Below are 17,256 nucleotides of genomic sequence, written 5' to 3'. Positions count from 1 at the left end.
GACACTGCAGTCGCTCTAACTCATTCTTCATTCAGAGAATGTAACCATGTCAAGAAATCAGAATACTACTAAGCAGAATCATTTTAGCTGTCTTACGTGATTGGCTTTATAAACCTTAACCAGATACTTGCATGTGATCCTTACAAGCAGTAGTAGTTAGTGAAGTTACCATAGAAATTTAATTAAGATACTGAATTTGGAGACTTATGACAAAGGATTTTCTGCAGAGTTATTGAACGCTTCATATGAATTTATATTTTGGTTGTGCGCATCTTCAACTAAGTTTTCCTATTATCACCACAACATGTTATTAATTGTGCAACTCACATTTTCAGAAGGTTTACCTTAATATATAAATAAATGTTACTTAATTCTTGTAGTAGTACACCTTTGCTGGGTCCTCTCATATGTGCTGAGTTCTCTGCCAAGAGCACCTAGAACTCTTCATATGTAGATGTATGTTTTAGGTGTGAATGTGGCTGTGGCAAGGGAGAGTGATTAGAAAATGGGGACATTCCACTACAAAGCTCAAAAAGGAAAGGAAACATTCAGTTCTAGTCCAGTGGCACTACTGCCCACACCTGCTTAACTGAACTCCAGCTAAGCACTGGAGAATGTCACAGACACACATGATCAATAGGAACCACATAGAAATCATTGAAGGCTGGGAAGAAATCTACTGGCACATAGGCAAAACAAAAAATAACCTTATACCATTAGGCATTGCTTAGACACATATATATCACATTGTACAAATGTACAAATGAAAAAATAAAACACTTTCAAGGAAAATAATAAAAAGTAATATAAAATATAGTCATATAATTGTGAACATTGCAGACACCTAAACAAAACAGATTCCACATCCAACATCTAACACTACTCTACCCCCACTCAAAGATACATCATAACACAATGCATGTGCCAAGCGGGCACACACACATACACACACACAAGTATGTACTACACCACTATAGCTGATGTTTGGCTCCACAACATTGTGCAGAACAAGATGAAGAGAACAAAGCCCAGGATATGGTTTCTATTTTTGTGCTCCCCAAAGTAATTTTTGCCAGGCTTGTAATTTTTTTTTCCCATAGGTGGTATGTGTTTCCCTATTCTTTTCAATTTGTAGTTCCAAGTAACATAGAGAGATGTGCCGACTACTATGTAGAACTACATTTGGCAGACTTACATCTTTGCTTAAAATATGCCAGTAAAGTTACTATTTATAACTTTTTAATTATAAAGAAGCCATCTTAGGAGCTGAGAACACATACTCTTACTGGTTGGCAGATATCTTCACCCAGAGTTGCTGAACTGCATTTAGGGAGAGATTTATCCGAAAGTGTAAGTATAAAACGAATTGTGCAGACATTTCCACCCATAAATTTACCTTTGTGAATTGTAGCAAAGTGATATGCAAACCTTTCAGGAGTAGAAGGAATATTGACAGCACAGCACTTAATTGTGTATAGGCTTCTCTCAAAGTAATAGAATGATGCAACAAAATGCAACATTTGCTTACAATGAAAAACGTATGAAAACAAAATAACATTAATTAAATAAATATGAAAGTGCATAGTCCTTAAAGCCAAATGACTCTGAGCACTCCAATGGATATGAATTTGCTCATATCTAAGTATGTATGTCAATGTATATAATTCATCCAATTTTTCTAATTCAAATTTAATTTACTCATGGAATCTATATTTCCAAAATATTGCATTCTGTGAGGAAGTATTGCTTTTTTAATTTTGATACTGTTAGCATTAAACATATTTTGATCAATAATTTAAAGAGGCTATCTTTGTCTCTAAATTTCTAAGCTAATTCTGCTGCTAGTTGTTTATCCTTGAATGACTTCTAATGACCATAATGTCAAAGTCACCACATCATTTTACAGAATTTTTTTATTTGCAACCAAAAGACCATTCAAGAAATCTGTGGAAAATATCAACATTTGTTCAGGCTGCAGACATGACAAGGACAAACGCTCACCCCTGTCAGTTTTCATTGTGAAAGAAAAAATGATTGCGTAAGACAAGGATTGGCATCCAGTAGCTTGTGATGAATGGAACCCAACATAGTTTAGGTATAAGGTAGTGAAGGAGACATAAGTTGTGTGAACGGACTACATTAAAAAAAAAAAAGAAATTTAGAGAGGTCATAAATACTGTACAAGTTTAGTCATTAAAAACACTAAAAATTCTGGAAAACACTCTATGTAGAAGATGGGCAGAGAACAGGCACCAGAGAGTGTATGTGAAGGTGGATCTGTAAATTGTATAATCAGTTATAAAGTTTTTCAACACAATATTTGACTAGAAAATATGCGTGCATTGGCTCTGTTCCACATTTCTTCTCCATGGAAGAAGCCAAAAGGGAGAGATGTTGTTGTGCTTTCTAGTCTTCAGTTTACTTGATACATAATACAACAACTTTTCATGATTTATTAATTTGAAATGTTTACGCACCTGGATACTGACGAAAAAAGCCCTTTGCGCTTCCAAAGTATTGCCAAATGAGGGACGGGTCACGATCAAAGTTATCTACAAAAACCTTATTTAGGGATTCAGACCAAAATATCCCATTGACTATTTCTGGATCTGAGAAAAAAAGAAAATACATAAATGGATGTACTTCTGCATCTTTCAAAATACATTGCACATCAAAATACACAAATATTTGTCGCTCAGTCAGAATTCATTCAGCTTAATATCTAATACGTTTTACACAATTATAGTTAAAGAATGTATGTGAAGCTTGTGAGAGAATTACAGAGGGAATGGGAATGAGTGAGAGAATGTGCTACATAGAGAAAGACAGCGAGATAAAGAGTGGAAGAAAGAGAAAGATAGAGATTGAGAGAAATAGGAAAACAGTATGTAGATGAACAGGTACTTAAAGTTAGGTACATGTCAATGCCACTGCAAAGAGTAACATGTGTGAAGCTAGCCCACATCCCTATACCCACATGACTCATCAGACCCCATGCATAGCAGAACAGCAAACATGCTCCAGCTTGTCTAATAAGCATTCAGGGCCAGCCTGAGTCTGCAAGCATAACAACTGCTCTCACCGTCTGACCCTAAGTTGTCCTGCTGGTTATGAATGAGAATCACTAGTTGCAGACTAAGAAGATAAAGCTATATTATTGCGAGTGGCATTTTGCACCTCACAAATATATTGTTTCATTTTCACATATCTAGCCAATAGAAACGTCCAGATGACGTATTCAGCCAATATAAAGGTCCAACTCATGTCTATGTGGAAACCAGGCAAACATAGCATTCAATTCATCATTGTATAGTAATTCATGGAGGCAATTTTATCCATCGGAACTGTTTAACTGTTTGAATGATTACTAAATGTAGAGGGATAGTATTAGTAGAAGAAATACATATGCAATCACACTAGACACATAGTAGCATTAGAAAACTAAAATAATGCAGATTCAAATGACTGTGCTATTTAGTACTGTTGCATCTCCTATGATGTGGCTACGCCTGATGTAGAAGAGTTTCATCTCAGACTCTCTAGAAACAGTATAGGAAGATTGTCTTACAAGACGAAAACTATAAAAAGGGAGGCTTTTATTGAAAAGTAGCAAAACTACACGGAGATTTTAAATTTACATTTGACTGTAGTTTTAGTAAATTTTAGAATTCACAAATTTCTATTGGCTTACATATGGAAAGCTGCAGCAAATCTGTCACTGGTTTCCATGTAGATCCATTGTAAAACCATATAATTTCCAATCTCTCCGTTGGAGATCTCCAAACTGGGCGAATTTATTCCCCTGTATAAGTTTTTTTCTCTTCAGGAAACATATTTTTCACCATGAAGAAAACCCTTACTCTTCACCCCCACCAAATTTGAGGGTGGTCAATTTCTCTTTCCACATCATCCAAAGGGATTCATGCCAGCACAAGGTGAGAGTAGAAATTCAACCCTTTGGAGGCTGCAAGGGAGAATGTGAGCAGTTTGAAAATGCAAATGCAACCATACTTGATTGTGAGTGTTTCTAAACATCCGATGTCAATAACATCTTGAAAGGTGCAGGAGTGAACTCTATCCAACTACGTTATTAGGATTTATGGGCACTGAGATCACTGCATTTTGGACATAGATATCCATACCCTTAAACAATCTTATGACTGACAGGATTCCTTTATGAATCTCTGTCAGTCAGAAGTAATCTGCATGCTGTGTTTCTGTGGCTGTCAGTTTGGAAAAGGTAATGAGTCCTCTGATGGCAGCTGTGGATCATGGGGGATGGAGGTTTCCTCACTTTCCAGAAACTGCTCATATAGATACTCATTTGTGGTGTTTCTTCACTTGCCACTGGGATCCAGTACTGAAAAGACAATACAACTCAAATATATGAGTGAAGATAATATTCACATCATTTTTGCTATTAAACTTCTTCCAACCACAAATCCACAAAACTGCACTTTCTAACTTATTTCCATTTACAAAATCACACTTAAGAAAAATCTTACTGTAGTGTTGTTAGTCAAAGATTATTTAGAATAAACTGAGGGTGCTACACTGTAATTCTGCACATATATTCGTATCCATCCACTCATGGCTTGAAGGTTATTTCCCTCATTTTTTGACTAACAATGGCTTGACATAACGTTTCTTGAACATGGGCTGGGAGCTGACCTGGAAACTATCGCAATGAAACCTTTCCCCAGTGCTCAGGAAGGCCAAAGTTACCTCTCAAGATGCAAAATCAACACCCTTTCTATGTGGCCTCTTTGATTTCAGCAGAGGCTTACATTGCATTGACAGAGATTGCGCCCTCCTTCTGTATCTAATCTATTTGAAAGTCTTCATCAGACTGAATTAAGACAATATGTTATGGGATGAGGGGTCAAAGAATCAGCCCTATACCTGTACCAAAGGAGATTAGCCATAGCAGTGTCCTGCTCTTTCTCTTATTCAGTCTCTAGATTAATGGCATAATAATGTTCCTCATTAAAGTTCTCTACATAACAAAACTTGATAGTTAAGTAGAAGGTTTCTATACATTTTTCTAAAATATATATAGTTGCTACAATCCTCATAGGAAATATCTTGTCTGACTTTTACCGGAGTTTGTAAATTGTTGTAGGCCTTAGACTTTGAAAATTATCATGCCAAAAAATTGGTGTGTTTGTGCCCTCTCCTGAAGCATGTTCCATCAATCATTAATCACTGTTGTAAAAGGAAAAATAATTTGTTTGAGTGTATTGTGTATTATATATTGTGTTCCTTGAAGCTAATGGCTTTTGCCAGATGCTAAGGAATACTGTAAAAGCCACAATCAATGGTATTCTAGTCTCTTTTTTAAACTATATCTATGGCAGGGCTCCATATAATCAAGTTTAATCATATATATGAAGAAAATTAGTGCAGCCAGGTTTTGACTCCAATAAGGAATGGCACACTGTATCCCAATCCATACTGGTACAAGTTCATTATTTTTTTTTTAATTCAATTCCATGATTTCCAATGGCATGTCAGATAAGGAATTATCTGTCTCATACATAAAATGTTTTGTTATGTACATCAGTTGCTATGATAGTCATGACAAAGCCACCATGCAAGTAACCTCAAATCAAACAATTGCTTTGTAAGTTTTGGATTACTGAAAGTGGTTGGATTGTCCAGTGGGCTAAATAGATGCATCATAGTATTGCTATGAATTTAGTAAAAATATTGATAATAACGGCCAAAACCAATTTTCCAGTTATACAGTGTGATACTATTATTTTTTAATGAAAATGAGTAAGGATCTATTTATTTACATGATTACATAGTTAACCCCTTCGCTGCCAGGCCTTTTCCCAAGAAATTGGCCAAAATACAGTGAACATTTCGTTTTTTTCAAATAATTGGGAAAAAGTGGCTGCAGAAGAAGGCTTGTGGTTTTTCCCCTGAAAATGGCATCAACAAAGGGTTTGCGGTGCTAAACTCAGCAGCTTCCCAGCTTTCAGGAACAGGCAGACTTGAATCAGAAAACCCAATTTTTCAACACAATTTTGGCATTTTGCTGGGACATACCCCATTTTTGCAATTTTTTGTGCTTTCAGCCTCCTTTCAGTCAGTGACAGAAATGGGCATGAAACCAATGCTGGATCCCAGAAACCTAAACATTTCTAAAAAGTAGATACAATTCTGAATTCAGCAAGGGGTCATTTGTGTAGATCCTACAAGGGTTGCCTACAGAAAATAACAACTGAAAAAGAAAAATATTGAATTTGAGGTGAAAAAAACATCAATTTTTCTCTCCGTTTTACTCTGTAACTTTTCCCTGCAATGTCAGATTATCGAAAGCAATATACCGTTACGTCTGCTGGACTCCTCTGGTTGCGGGGATATATAGGGCTTGTAGGTTATCAAGAACCCTAGGCACCCAGAGCCAATAAATGAGCTGCACTCTGCAGTGCGTTTTCATTCTATACCGGGTATACAGGAATTCATTTGCTGAAATATAAAGAGTAAAAAAAAGCTATCAAGAAAACCTTTGTATTTCCAAAAAAGGAACAAGATAAGGTGTTGAGGAGCAGTGGTTATTTGCACATCTCTGAATTCCGGGGTGACCATACTAGCATGTGAATTACAGGGCGTTTCTCAAATAGATGTCTTTTTTACACACTCTCCTATATTTGGAAGGAAAAAATGTAGAGAAAGACAAGGGGCAATAACACTTGTTTTGCTAATCTATGTTCCCCCAAGTCTCCCGATAAAAATGATACCTCACTTGTGTGGCTAGGCCTAGCGCCCGCGACAGGAAACACCCCAAAACGCAACGTGGACACATCCCATTTTCTTTAAAGAAAACAGAGGTGTTTTTTGCAAAGTGCCTACCTGTAGATTTTGGCCTCTAGCTCAGCCGGCACCTAGGGAAACCTACCAAACCTGTGCATTTTTGAAAACTAGAGACCTAGGGGAATCCAAGATGGGGTGACTTGTGGGGCTCTGACCAGGTTCTGTTACCCAGAATCCTTTGCAAACCTCAAAATTTGGCTAAAAAAACACATGTTCCTCACATTTCTGTGGCAGAAAGTTCTGGAATCTGAGAGGAGCCACAAATTTCCTTCCACCCAGCGTTCCCCCAAGTCTCCCGATAAAAATGATACCTCACTTGTGTGGGTAGGCCTAGCGCCCGCGACAGGAAACGCCCCAAAACGCAACGTGGACACATCCCATTTTTTTTAAAGAAAACAGAGGTGTTTTTTGCAAAGTGCCTACCTGTAGATTTTGGCCTCTAGCTTAGCCAGCACCTAGGGAAACCTACCAAACCTGTGCATTTTTGAAAACTAGAGACCTAGGGGAATCCAAGATGGGGTGACTTGTGGGGCTCTGACCAGGTTCTGTTACCCAGAATCCTTTGCAAACCTCAAAGTTTGGCTAAAAAAACACATGTTCCTCACATTTCTGTGGCAGAAAGTTCTGGAATCTGAGAGGAGCCACAAATTTCCTTCCACCAGCGTTTCCCCAAGTCTCCCGATAAAAATGATACCTCACTTGTGTGGGTAGGCCTAGCGCCCGCGACAGGAAATGCCCCAAAGCGCAACGTGGACACATCCAATTTTTTGAAAGAAAACAGATATGTTTTTTGCGAAGTGCCTACATGTAGATTTTGGTCTCTAGCTCAGCCGGCACCTAGGGAAACCTATCAAACCTGTGCATTTTAGAAAACTAGACACCTAGGGGAATCCAAGATGGGGTGACTTGTGGGGCGCTGACCAGGTTCTGTTACCCAGAATCTTTTGTAAACCTCAAAATTTGGCTAAAAAAACACATGTTCCTCACATTTCTGTGGCAGAAAGTTCTGGAATCTGAGAGGAGCCACAAATTTCCTTCCACCCAGCATTCCCCCAAGTCTCCCGATAAAAATGATACCTCACTTGTGTGGGTAGGCCTAGCGCCCGCGACAGGAAATGCCCCAAAACGCAACGTGGACACATCCCATTTTTTTGAAAGAAAACAGAGGTGTTTTTTGCAAAGTGCCTACCTGTAGATTTTGGCCTCTAGCTCAGCCGGCACCCAGGGAAACCTACCAAACCTGTGCATTTTTTTAAACTAGAGACCTAGGGGAATCCAAGATAGGGTGACTTGTGGGGCTCTGACCAGGTTCTGTTACCCAGAATCCTTTGCAAACCTCAAAGTTTGGCTAAAAAAACACATGTTCCTCACATTTCTGTGGCAGAAAGTTCTGGAATCTGAGAGAAGCCACAAATTTCCTTCCACCAGCGTTTCCCCAAGTCTCCCGATAAAAATGATACCTCACTTGTGTGGGTAGGCCTAGCGCCCGCGACAGGAAATGCCCCAAAGCGCAACGTGGACACATCCAATTTTTTGAAAGAAAACAGATATGTTTTTTGCGAAGTGCCTACATGTAGATTTTGGTCTCTAGCTCAGCCGGCACCTAGGGAAACCTATCAAACCTGTGCATTTTAGAAAACTAGACACCTAGGGGAATCCAAGATGGGGTGACTTGTGGGGCTCTGACCAGGTTCTGTTACCCAGAATCTTTTGTAAACCTCAAAATTTGGCAAAAAAACACATGTTCCTCACATTTCTGTGGCAGAAAGTTCTGGAATCTGAGAGGAGCCACAAATTTCCTTCCACCCAGCATTCCCCCAAGTCTCCCGATAAAAATGATACCTCACTTGTGTGGGTGGGCCTAGCGCCCGCGACAGGAAATGCCCCAAAGCGCAACGTGGACACATCCAATTTTTTGAAAGAAAACAGAGGTGTTTTTTGCAAAGTGCCTACCTGTAGATTTTGGCCTCTAGCTCAGCCGGCACCTAGGGAAACCTACCAAACCTGTGCATTTCTGAAAACTAGAGACCTAGGGGAATCCAAGATGGGGTGACTTGTGGGGCTCTGACCAGGTTCTCTTACCCAGAATCCTTTGCAAACCTCAAAATTTGGCTACAAAAACACATGTTCCTCACATTTCTGTGGCAGAAAGTTCTGGAACCTGAGAGGAGCCACAAATTTCCTTCCACCCAGCGTTCCTCCAAGTCTCCCGATAAAAATTATACCTCACTTGTGTGGGTAGGCCTAGCGCCCGCGACAGGAAACGCCCCAAAACGCAACGTGGACACATCCCATTTTTTTGAAAGAAAACAGAGGTGTTTTTGGCAAAGTGCCTACCTGTAGATTTTGGCCTCTAGCTCAGCCAGCACCTAGGGAAACCTACCAAACCTGTGCATTTTTGAAAACTAGAGACCTAGGGGAATCCAAGATGGGGTGACTTGTGGGGCTCTGACCAGGTTCTGTTACCCAGAATCCTTTGCAAACCTCAAAATTTGGCTAAAAAAACACATGTTCCTCACATTTCTGTGGCAGAAAGTTCTGGAATCTGAGAGGAGGCACACATTTCCTTCCACCCAGCGTTCCCCTAAGTCTCCCGATAAAAATGATACCTCACTTGTGTGGGTAGGCCTAGCGCCCGCGACAGGAAATGCCCCAAAGCACAACGTGGACACAACCCATTTTTTGACAGAAAACAGAGCTGTATTTTGCAAAGTGCCTACCTGTAGATTTTGGCCTCTAGCTCAGCCGGCACCTAGGGAAACCTACCAAACCTGTGCATTTCTGAAAACTAGAGACCTAGGGGAATCCAGGATGGGGTGACTTGTGGGGCTCTGACCAGGTTCTGTTACCCAGAATCCTTTGCAAACCTCAAAATTTGGCTAAATAAACACATGTTCCTCACATTTCTGTTGCAGAAAGTTCTGGAATCTGAGAGGAGGCACAAATTTCCTTCCACCCAGCGTTCCCCCAAGTCTCCCGATAAAAATGATACCTCACTTGTGTGGGTAGGCCTAGCGCCCGCGACAGGAAATGCCCCAAAACGCAACGTGGACACATCCCATTTTTTTGAAAGAAAACAGAGGTGTTTTTTGCAAAGTGCCTACCTGTAGATTTTGGCCTCTAGCTCAGCCGGCACCTAGGGAAACCTACCAAACCTGTGCATTTTTTAAAACTAGAGACCTAGGGGAATCCAAGATAGGGTGACTAGTGGGGCTCTGACCAGGTTCTGTTACCCAGAATCCTTTGCAAACCTCAAAATTTGGCTAAAAAAACACATGTACCTCACATTTCTGTAGCAGAAAGTTCTGGAATCTGAGAGGAGGCACAAATTTCCTTCCACCCAGCATTTCCCCAAGTCTCCCGATAAAAATGATACCTCACTTGTGTGGGTAGGCCTAGCGCCCACGAAAGGAAATGGCCCAAAACACAACGTGGACACATCACATTTCTTCATAGAAAACAGTGCCTACCTGTGGATTTTGGCCTGTAGCTCAGCCGGCACCTGGGGAAACCTAGCAAACCAGCGCATTTTTGAAAACTAGAAACCCAGGGGAATCCAAGATGGGGTGACATGTGGGGCTCTGACCAGGTTTTGTTACCCAGAATCCTTTGCAAACCTCAAAATTTGGCTAAAAAAACAGATTTTCCTCACATTTTGGTGACAGAAAGTTCTGGAATCTGAGAGGAGCCACAAATTTCCGTCCACCCAGCGTTCCCCTAAGTCTCTCGATAAAAATGGTACCTCACTTCTGTGGGTAGGCCTAGCGCCCACGAAAGGAAATGGCCCAAAACACAACGTGGACACAACATATTTTTTCACAGAAAACAGAGGTGTTTTTTGCAAAGTGCCTACCTGTGGATTTTGGCCTCTAGCTCAGCCGGCCCCAGGGGAGGGCAGAAATGCCCTAAAATAAAGTTGACCCCCACCCCCCCCAAACCCCCCTTGCCCGGGAGCGACCCTTGCCTACGGGGTCACTCCCCTGCGTGACATTGGCGCCAAAAAACAAATCCCCGGTGCCCAGTGGTTTCTTCCCCCTTGGGGGCCGATTGACCTAAAATCAGCCAATCTGCCCCCAAGGGTGGCAGAAATGGTCTAAATACAATTTGCCCTCCAGGGCAGCGACCCTTGCCTGATGGGTCGCTCCCCATCTCTAAAAAAACAAACAAACAAAAAAAAAAACACAAACAAAAAAAATTGCTCTGGCGCCTAGAGGTTTCTGCCCCCGGGGGGGCAGAAATGGCCTAAAATCAATTTGCCCCCCCAACCCTCCCCCCCCGGGAGCGACCCTTGCCTACGGGGTCGCTCCCCCCTGCGTGACATTGGCGCCAAAAAACAAATCCCTGGTGCCTAGTGGTTTCTGCCCCCTTGGGGGCAGATTGACCTAAAATCGGCCAATCTGTCCCCAAGGGGGGCAGAAATGGTCTAAATACAATTTGCCCCCCAGGGGAGCGACCCTTCCCTAATGGGTCGCTCCCCACCTCTAAAAAAACAAACAAACAAAAAAAAACACACAAAAAATATTGCCCTGCTGCCTAGAGGTTTCTGCCCCCCCTGGGGGCAGATCGGCTTAATATTAGGCCGATCTGCCACCAGGGGGGGCAGAAATGGCCTGAAATAATTTCCCCCCCCTAGGGAGCGACCCTTGCCTAAGGGGTCGCTCCCCTTGCGTGAAATTCACGCAAAGAAAAAACTCCCTGGTATCTAGTGGTTTGATTGGCCTCATCAAAATAGGCCAATCTGCCCCCAAGGGGGGCAGAAATGGCCTAAATATAATTTGCCCCCTAGGGGAGCGACCCTTGCCTAAGGGGTCACTCCCCACCTAAAAAAAAAAAAAAAACATAACAAAAAAAAAAAAGATCCCTGGTGCCTAGAGGTTTCTGGGGGGGCAGAAAAGGCCTTCCCAAACCCCCCCCCCCGGGAGCGACCCTTGCCCAAGGAGTCGCTTCCTTATGTCAATTTCTGAAAGAAAAAAAAAACACTGGTGTCTAGTGGGGTTTCAAAAGCCGGATTGCAAGCAATCCGGCTTTTGAAACCCTGGGAGAGACTTCAAAGGGAAGGAAATACATTTCCTTCCCTTTGAAGCCCCTCCGGGCCTCCCCCACGTGATTGAAAGAGAAATGCTCAAATGTCAAAACAACAAAAATTCAATCAGTAGGACTGAAGATATGCAATCTAAAGTTTCAGGTAAATGTAGCTCTAAAAAGCATTAAGCATCAATCGCTGTCATCTGGTTGTGTGAACTGCAATGGTGCACGGGCAGGAAACCGGGGGACCAGGTTAGTCCCATTGAAAGAGTTACCTTCAAAGTCCAAAGTGAAGAGCTCTGTTCACAGTGGAAGAGATTGCAAGGAGCAGGAAGAGGGTCACAATGGTTGTCAATGTAGCACAAAGAGCAGGCTGGGCGTTGCGGGCACTTGTGGCTTTAGAGCAAAGGTTCTGTTGGGTGTCACAGACAGTCATTGCTGGAGCTTTGTTTTGGAGGTCACCGCAAGCTGTTGATGCTATAGTGCAAAGACAAGATCTCGCATTCCTGGCCTTCTTTGGCAGTTGCTGTGGCATGAAGAGTCAGTTTTACTGGAGCTTTACATTGGCGAGTGATGCGAGCGGCAAGATTGTGACATGAACAGGCCCGTTAGTGGTCACGAAAAGCCCCAAATGTCAGGATCTTTCCTTTTCTTTGGAGACAAGCTCAATTGATGCCACATCAAGGGTCCAGGACCTGAAGGGCACCTTTTCTGAGTCAAGAACTCACTCAAGCAGAGGCCACCAAAGCTCAGGCTGGTTCAGGCAGCATGCCAGCTGGGCAATTGATGGGAGCTTTGAAGTATGTTATGTCCCTGTAGCTCATAATCAGTCAGCTAATTCTTGAACCCAGACCCCTGGAGTCACGTCAGCCTGGTATGAAGGATGAAAGTTCCAATCTTCTTTCTCAGCAAGCAGGGCAGCAGACAGCTTGGCAGCAGAGCAGCAGCACACTTCCGTAGTATCCATAGATCCAGGAGTGTTCTGAAAAGTGGGTCTTAGGGTCCTATTTTTATTCCCTGTGTCTTTAATGAGGTAGGAGAAGTTCCCAGAGAATCTAATTTGAAGCACCAAATAGTTAGGGCAGGAAAATGGCACTTTTGTAAATGTAGTATTTGTAACTTAAAATCCGACTTTACCATTAAAGATGATTTTTAACTACGATTTAAGACATCAAACCTGAAAGGTTTATCTAGTCCCAATCAAATATTAGCATGTATTAAATGTAGTAAACAACCCAATGTTTTCATGTAGCCTACCTTGCAGTAGTGAAAAACAAATTTAAGAGTTTTTCACTACAAGGACCGGTAAAGGTTACCCGTACATGTCCATCTTTTTAAATACACTGTGCTCCTGCCCTATTGGCTGTTTAGGGCCTAACATAGGGGTGACTTAAATGCATTAAAAGGAAGTCTTGGGCCTGGCAAAAACCTTATTTTGCCAGGTCGAAATGGCGGTTTAAGTTGAATGGACAGGCTGCAATGGCAGGCCTCAGCCATGTTTAAAAGGCTAGTTAAGTGAGTGCTGCAGGCCCACTAATAGCATTTAATTTACAGGCCTTAAAATCATGTAATACCACTTTACTAAGGACTTATAAGAAAGTAAAATTTGCCAATTAGGTGTAAGCCAGTTTCACCATATGTAAGGTAGAGAACTCAAACACTTTAGCACTCGTTAGCGGTGCACCAGTGCACAGAGTCCTAAAAGCCAGCAACAATAGGTTCAGAAAACAGGATGAAGATGGGACAAAGTTGACGGTTGACCCTACAGAAAGGGCCCAGCCAACAACCACAAAGCAACCCAAAAAACAGGACATATGGTAATTAAGAGCAGGCAATGCCTATCAGAAAAATTCGGCACCTGCACCGACTTCTTGTGGCTATTTTAGTATGGCTTTTATACTTTTTAGAGGCCTGTTGGATACCTTACTCACCTTTCAAATGTTGATCACATCACAAAATTGACACCTTTTTATAACAACCATTAATGATAGAAAATACAAGATAACTGATGTGTGGAAATTGATTCTGCTGCCTTTTCAGCTCTTTCTGGTTAAGGCAGCCAATTATTGTCTTTTTCAGTATCAAAAAGAACAGGCCTTGGCAAAGCCAATAGGTCTTGATAATGAAAACTAATGATTGCGTTTTTATTTCTTAAATGACAGCCTGTTTGGCTCCTCTACTCCTTGATTCATCCTTCACCGCTCATCTTTGCCAATCTTGATAGCCAAGAGCAGGGAAATTATAGCACAGGGACAACAATATTTCAAAGAAGCCATTGTAAATGCCCTACACAATCTATAAAAGGAAAATGAAAGACGATTGCTAAACTTAAACCCATGTATCCATCTCTGCCTTTCGCAGTATATATGCACATGTGATTTAAAACATTCCACCTACACCAAGAGAAGTGCAATGCAGGAGCAAGGCACCTTCGGAACACTTAAAAAACATAGCTTAAATCGAGTTTATTTTTTCCCGAAATTGCCTTTCAAAATGCATACATTTAACATATAGAGAATGGAAGGCTAAATGGGCCCTGCCTTGCTTCAACCTTCAATCTGAAGCTTCTGTCGAACCTGATAGGTTCTCCGTGGACTGACATTGAAGAATGATGTATAGAATTAATTTTTACAAGTTAGTAACATCAAAACTTGTTCCAATGCAATAACACATTTTTTCCAATAGCTTGTCTCAGAAAATGTTCCTTCTTTCATTTTGAAAATGATATTTAATAAAAGCCCGCATGATATTTGTAATGGCTGCACGTTTAGTCAGTGCTTTTTTTTTTCTGCAGAGCAAAATGTGCCGAAAGTCCAACTTCATGATTCTAAACAGCACGACGCTTCAGTGCGCAATTGAGTATTTTTGGGATTGTTTTTTTAGGAGAGCGGATCACAGAATGCAATTCAATTAAATCAAATGTTTACATTAGTGTTGGACTTTTCATCCTTGGCGTGGTCTCCCTTAACTTTTTGCCTCTGTTCCCCAGGTTATTGATGTGTGCTGGACTCTGATTTTGCTGTTTTTATTACTCTGGGCACTTTACCACTGCTAACCAGTGCTAAAGTGCAAGTGCTCCTGTTTAAAATGTGTACGTAATTGGTTCTCCATGATCAGCATATTTGTTTTACTGTTAAGTCCCTAGTAAAGTGCACTAGAGGTGACCAGGGCCTGTAAATCAAATGTTACTAGTGGGCCTGCAGCACTGGTTGTGCCACCCACACAAGTAACCCTGTAATCATGTCTCAGACCTGCCACTGCAGTGTCTGTGTGTGTATTTTTACACTGTAAATTCGACTTGGCAAGTGTACCCACTTACCAGGCCTAAACCTTCCCTTTTCTTACATGTAAGGCACCCCTAATGTAGGCCCTAGGTAGCCCCAAGGGCAGGGTGCAGTGTATGGATAAGGTAGGACATATAGTAATGTGGTTTATACGTCATGACAGTGAAATACTGCCAACTTCGTTTTTCACTGTTGCAAGGCCTGTCTCTCTCATAGGATAATATGGGGGCTACCTTTAAATATGATTAAAGTGTAGATTCCCCTAGAGAGTAGATGGACATGTGGTGTTTGGGGTCCCTGAACTCACAATTTAAAAATACATCTTTTAGTAAAGTTGATTTTAAGATTGTGCGTTTGGAAATGCCACTTTTAGAAAGTGAGCATTTTCTTGCTTAAACCATTCTGTGACTCTGCCTTGTTTGTGGATTCGCTGTCTGGGTCAGTTTGACAGTTGGGCTGTTTTTCACCTCACACTAGACAGGGACACAAAGGGAGCTGGGGTGTAACCTGCTTTTCCTGATTAGCCATATCTGCTAGGAGGGAGGGGTGGAGTGGTCACTCTCATCTGAAAGGACTGTGCCTGCCTCTGACAATGCAGACTCCAACCCCCTGGTGTGTGTCTGAGGCCTTGCCTGGGCAAGGCAGGATTTCACAAGTAGGTGTGAGTCCCCTTTGAAGAAAGGTGACTTCAAAGACTAAAATGGGTATAAGAAGGGCACCCAAATCTACAGACTTTAGAAACACTTCTGGAACAAAGAGGAACCTCTGCCTGGAGAAGAGCTGATAGCTGAGGAAGAAGTGCTGCCCTGTCTGTGCTTTGTGGAGCTTTCCTGCAGTGCTGCTTCTGCCAGAGTAAGAGAGCAAAGACTGGACTTTGTGTGCCTTCCATCTTGTGAAGAAATTTCCAAGGGCTTGCGATAGAGCTTGCCTCCTGTTGTTTGAAGTCTCAGGGACAGCAAAGACTTCTCTCTGCCAGCACCTGGAGTCTCTGGAGAGACTCCTGCTCTGACAAGTGGTGCCCTATCCAGTCCCTGGGCCCTTGAAAGGAAAGCTGGTGGGAATCCAAGGAAATCGACTTCGGACGGCTCGGGACCGACGCCGCTGCTGAATCCGGTGCTGCCACCTGCACCCGACGCTGTAACCTTCGCTGGAACGCGACGCTCTTCGCAGGCCCGATGCCGCTGCAGCCCCGCTGAAGTCCACGACTCCGTGGAAGTCGCCGCCCTACATCGTGACCGACGCCGCTCGAAGTGCACGGATTCAACGTTTCGCACAGACGCCGCGATCCCCTACTTCGCGTATCGGCTTGTTTTCACTCTTCACCAAAGGTACTGTACTTGGGGGTCTACGCGACTCCGTGTCCGGCACCGCTGGTGTCAGCTTGTTGGGAACGACTCCGTCACTACGCCGTGTTAACACTTCATTGAAGCATTTTTGTTTCTAAATGCTATTTTTGAGTTTAATCTCTAAAAATTCATAACTTGACTTGTGTATGTCGGATTTTTTTTCGTTTTGGTCTTGTTTTGTTTAGATACATATTTCCTATTTTTCTAAACTGGTGTTGTGTCATTTTGTAGTGTTTTTCATTAAGTTACTGTGTGTGTTGGTACAAATACTTTACACCTAGCACTCTGAAGTTAAGCCTACTGCTCTGCCAAGCTACCAAGGGGGTAAGCAAGGGTTAGCTGAGGGTGATTCTCTTTTACCCTGACTAGAGTGAGGGTCCTTGCTTGAACAGGGGGTAACCTGACTGTCAACCAAAGACCCCATTTCTAACCATTAGGGTGCAGTACATGAATCTACCTGAAATGTAAGCACACAGAGAAAGGCATTCATGGTGGGGGCAGAGGAAGCAAAAAAGTAGCTGGGACGAATTGGGACGCACCACAGACAGGAAATAACATACAAAGGAGAACAAGAAAATACGTGTGCACAGATTTATTAAAAATGAATGCAGCATAGTGCTGCAACCAACCTTTGCTGTGCACGTGAAATGGAGAGAGCAGATCAGAGTCATATCTTCTGAGATATGGTGCTGTTTTCCTCTGTGCTCTGGGGCACTTTAGGCTTCCATGCACCAATGTACACGCCCTTATGTCATATTATAAGGTTGTGGTGTTTTTAA

At 42.2% G+C, this 17,256-nt stretch overlaps 1 protein-coding gene across 2 annotated transcripts in view; it reads right to left on the bottom strand.

Moving 5' to 3' along the window:
• The window catches only part of CACNA2D3 (calcium voltage-gated channel auxiliary subunit alpha2delta 3), a 2,455,990-nt gene that overhangs the window by 1,304,984 nt on the left and 1,133,750 nt on the right, over positions 1–17,256 (bottom strand). For both annotated transcript variants that reach the window (XM_069206447.1, XM_069206449.1), the window contains exon 6: positions 2,478–2,609. In XM_069206447.1, coding sequence (XP_069062548.1) covers positions 2,478–2,609 — 132 coding nt within the window. The remainder of the gene's footprint in view (positions 1–2,477; positions 2,610–17,256) is intronic.

This window comes from Pleurodeles waltl, chromosome 9, assembly GCF_031143425.1.
Source record: "Pleurodeles waltl isolate 20211129_DDA chromosome 9, aPleWal1.hap1.20221129, whole genome shotgun sequence".
Lineage (NCBI taxonomy): Eukaryota > Metazoa > Chordata > Amphibia > Caudata > Salamandridae > Pleurodeles > Pleurodeles waltl.
This window is presented reverse-complemented; position numbering and strand designations above follow the sequence as displayed.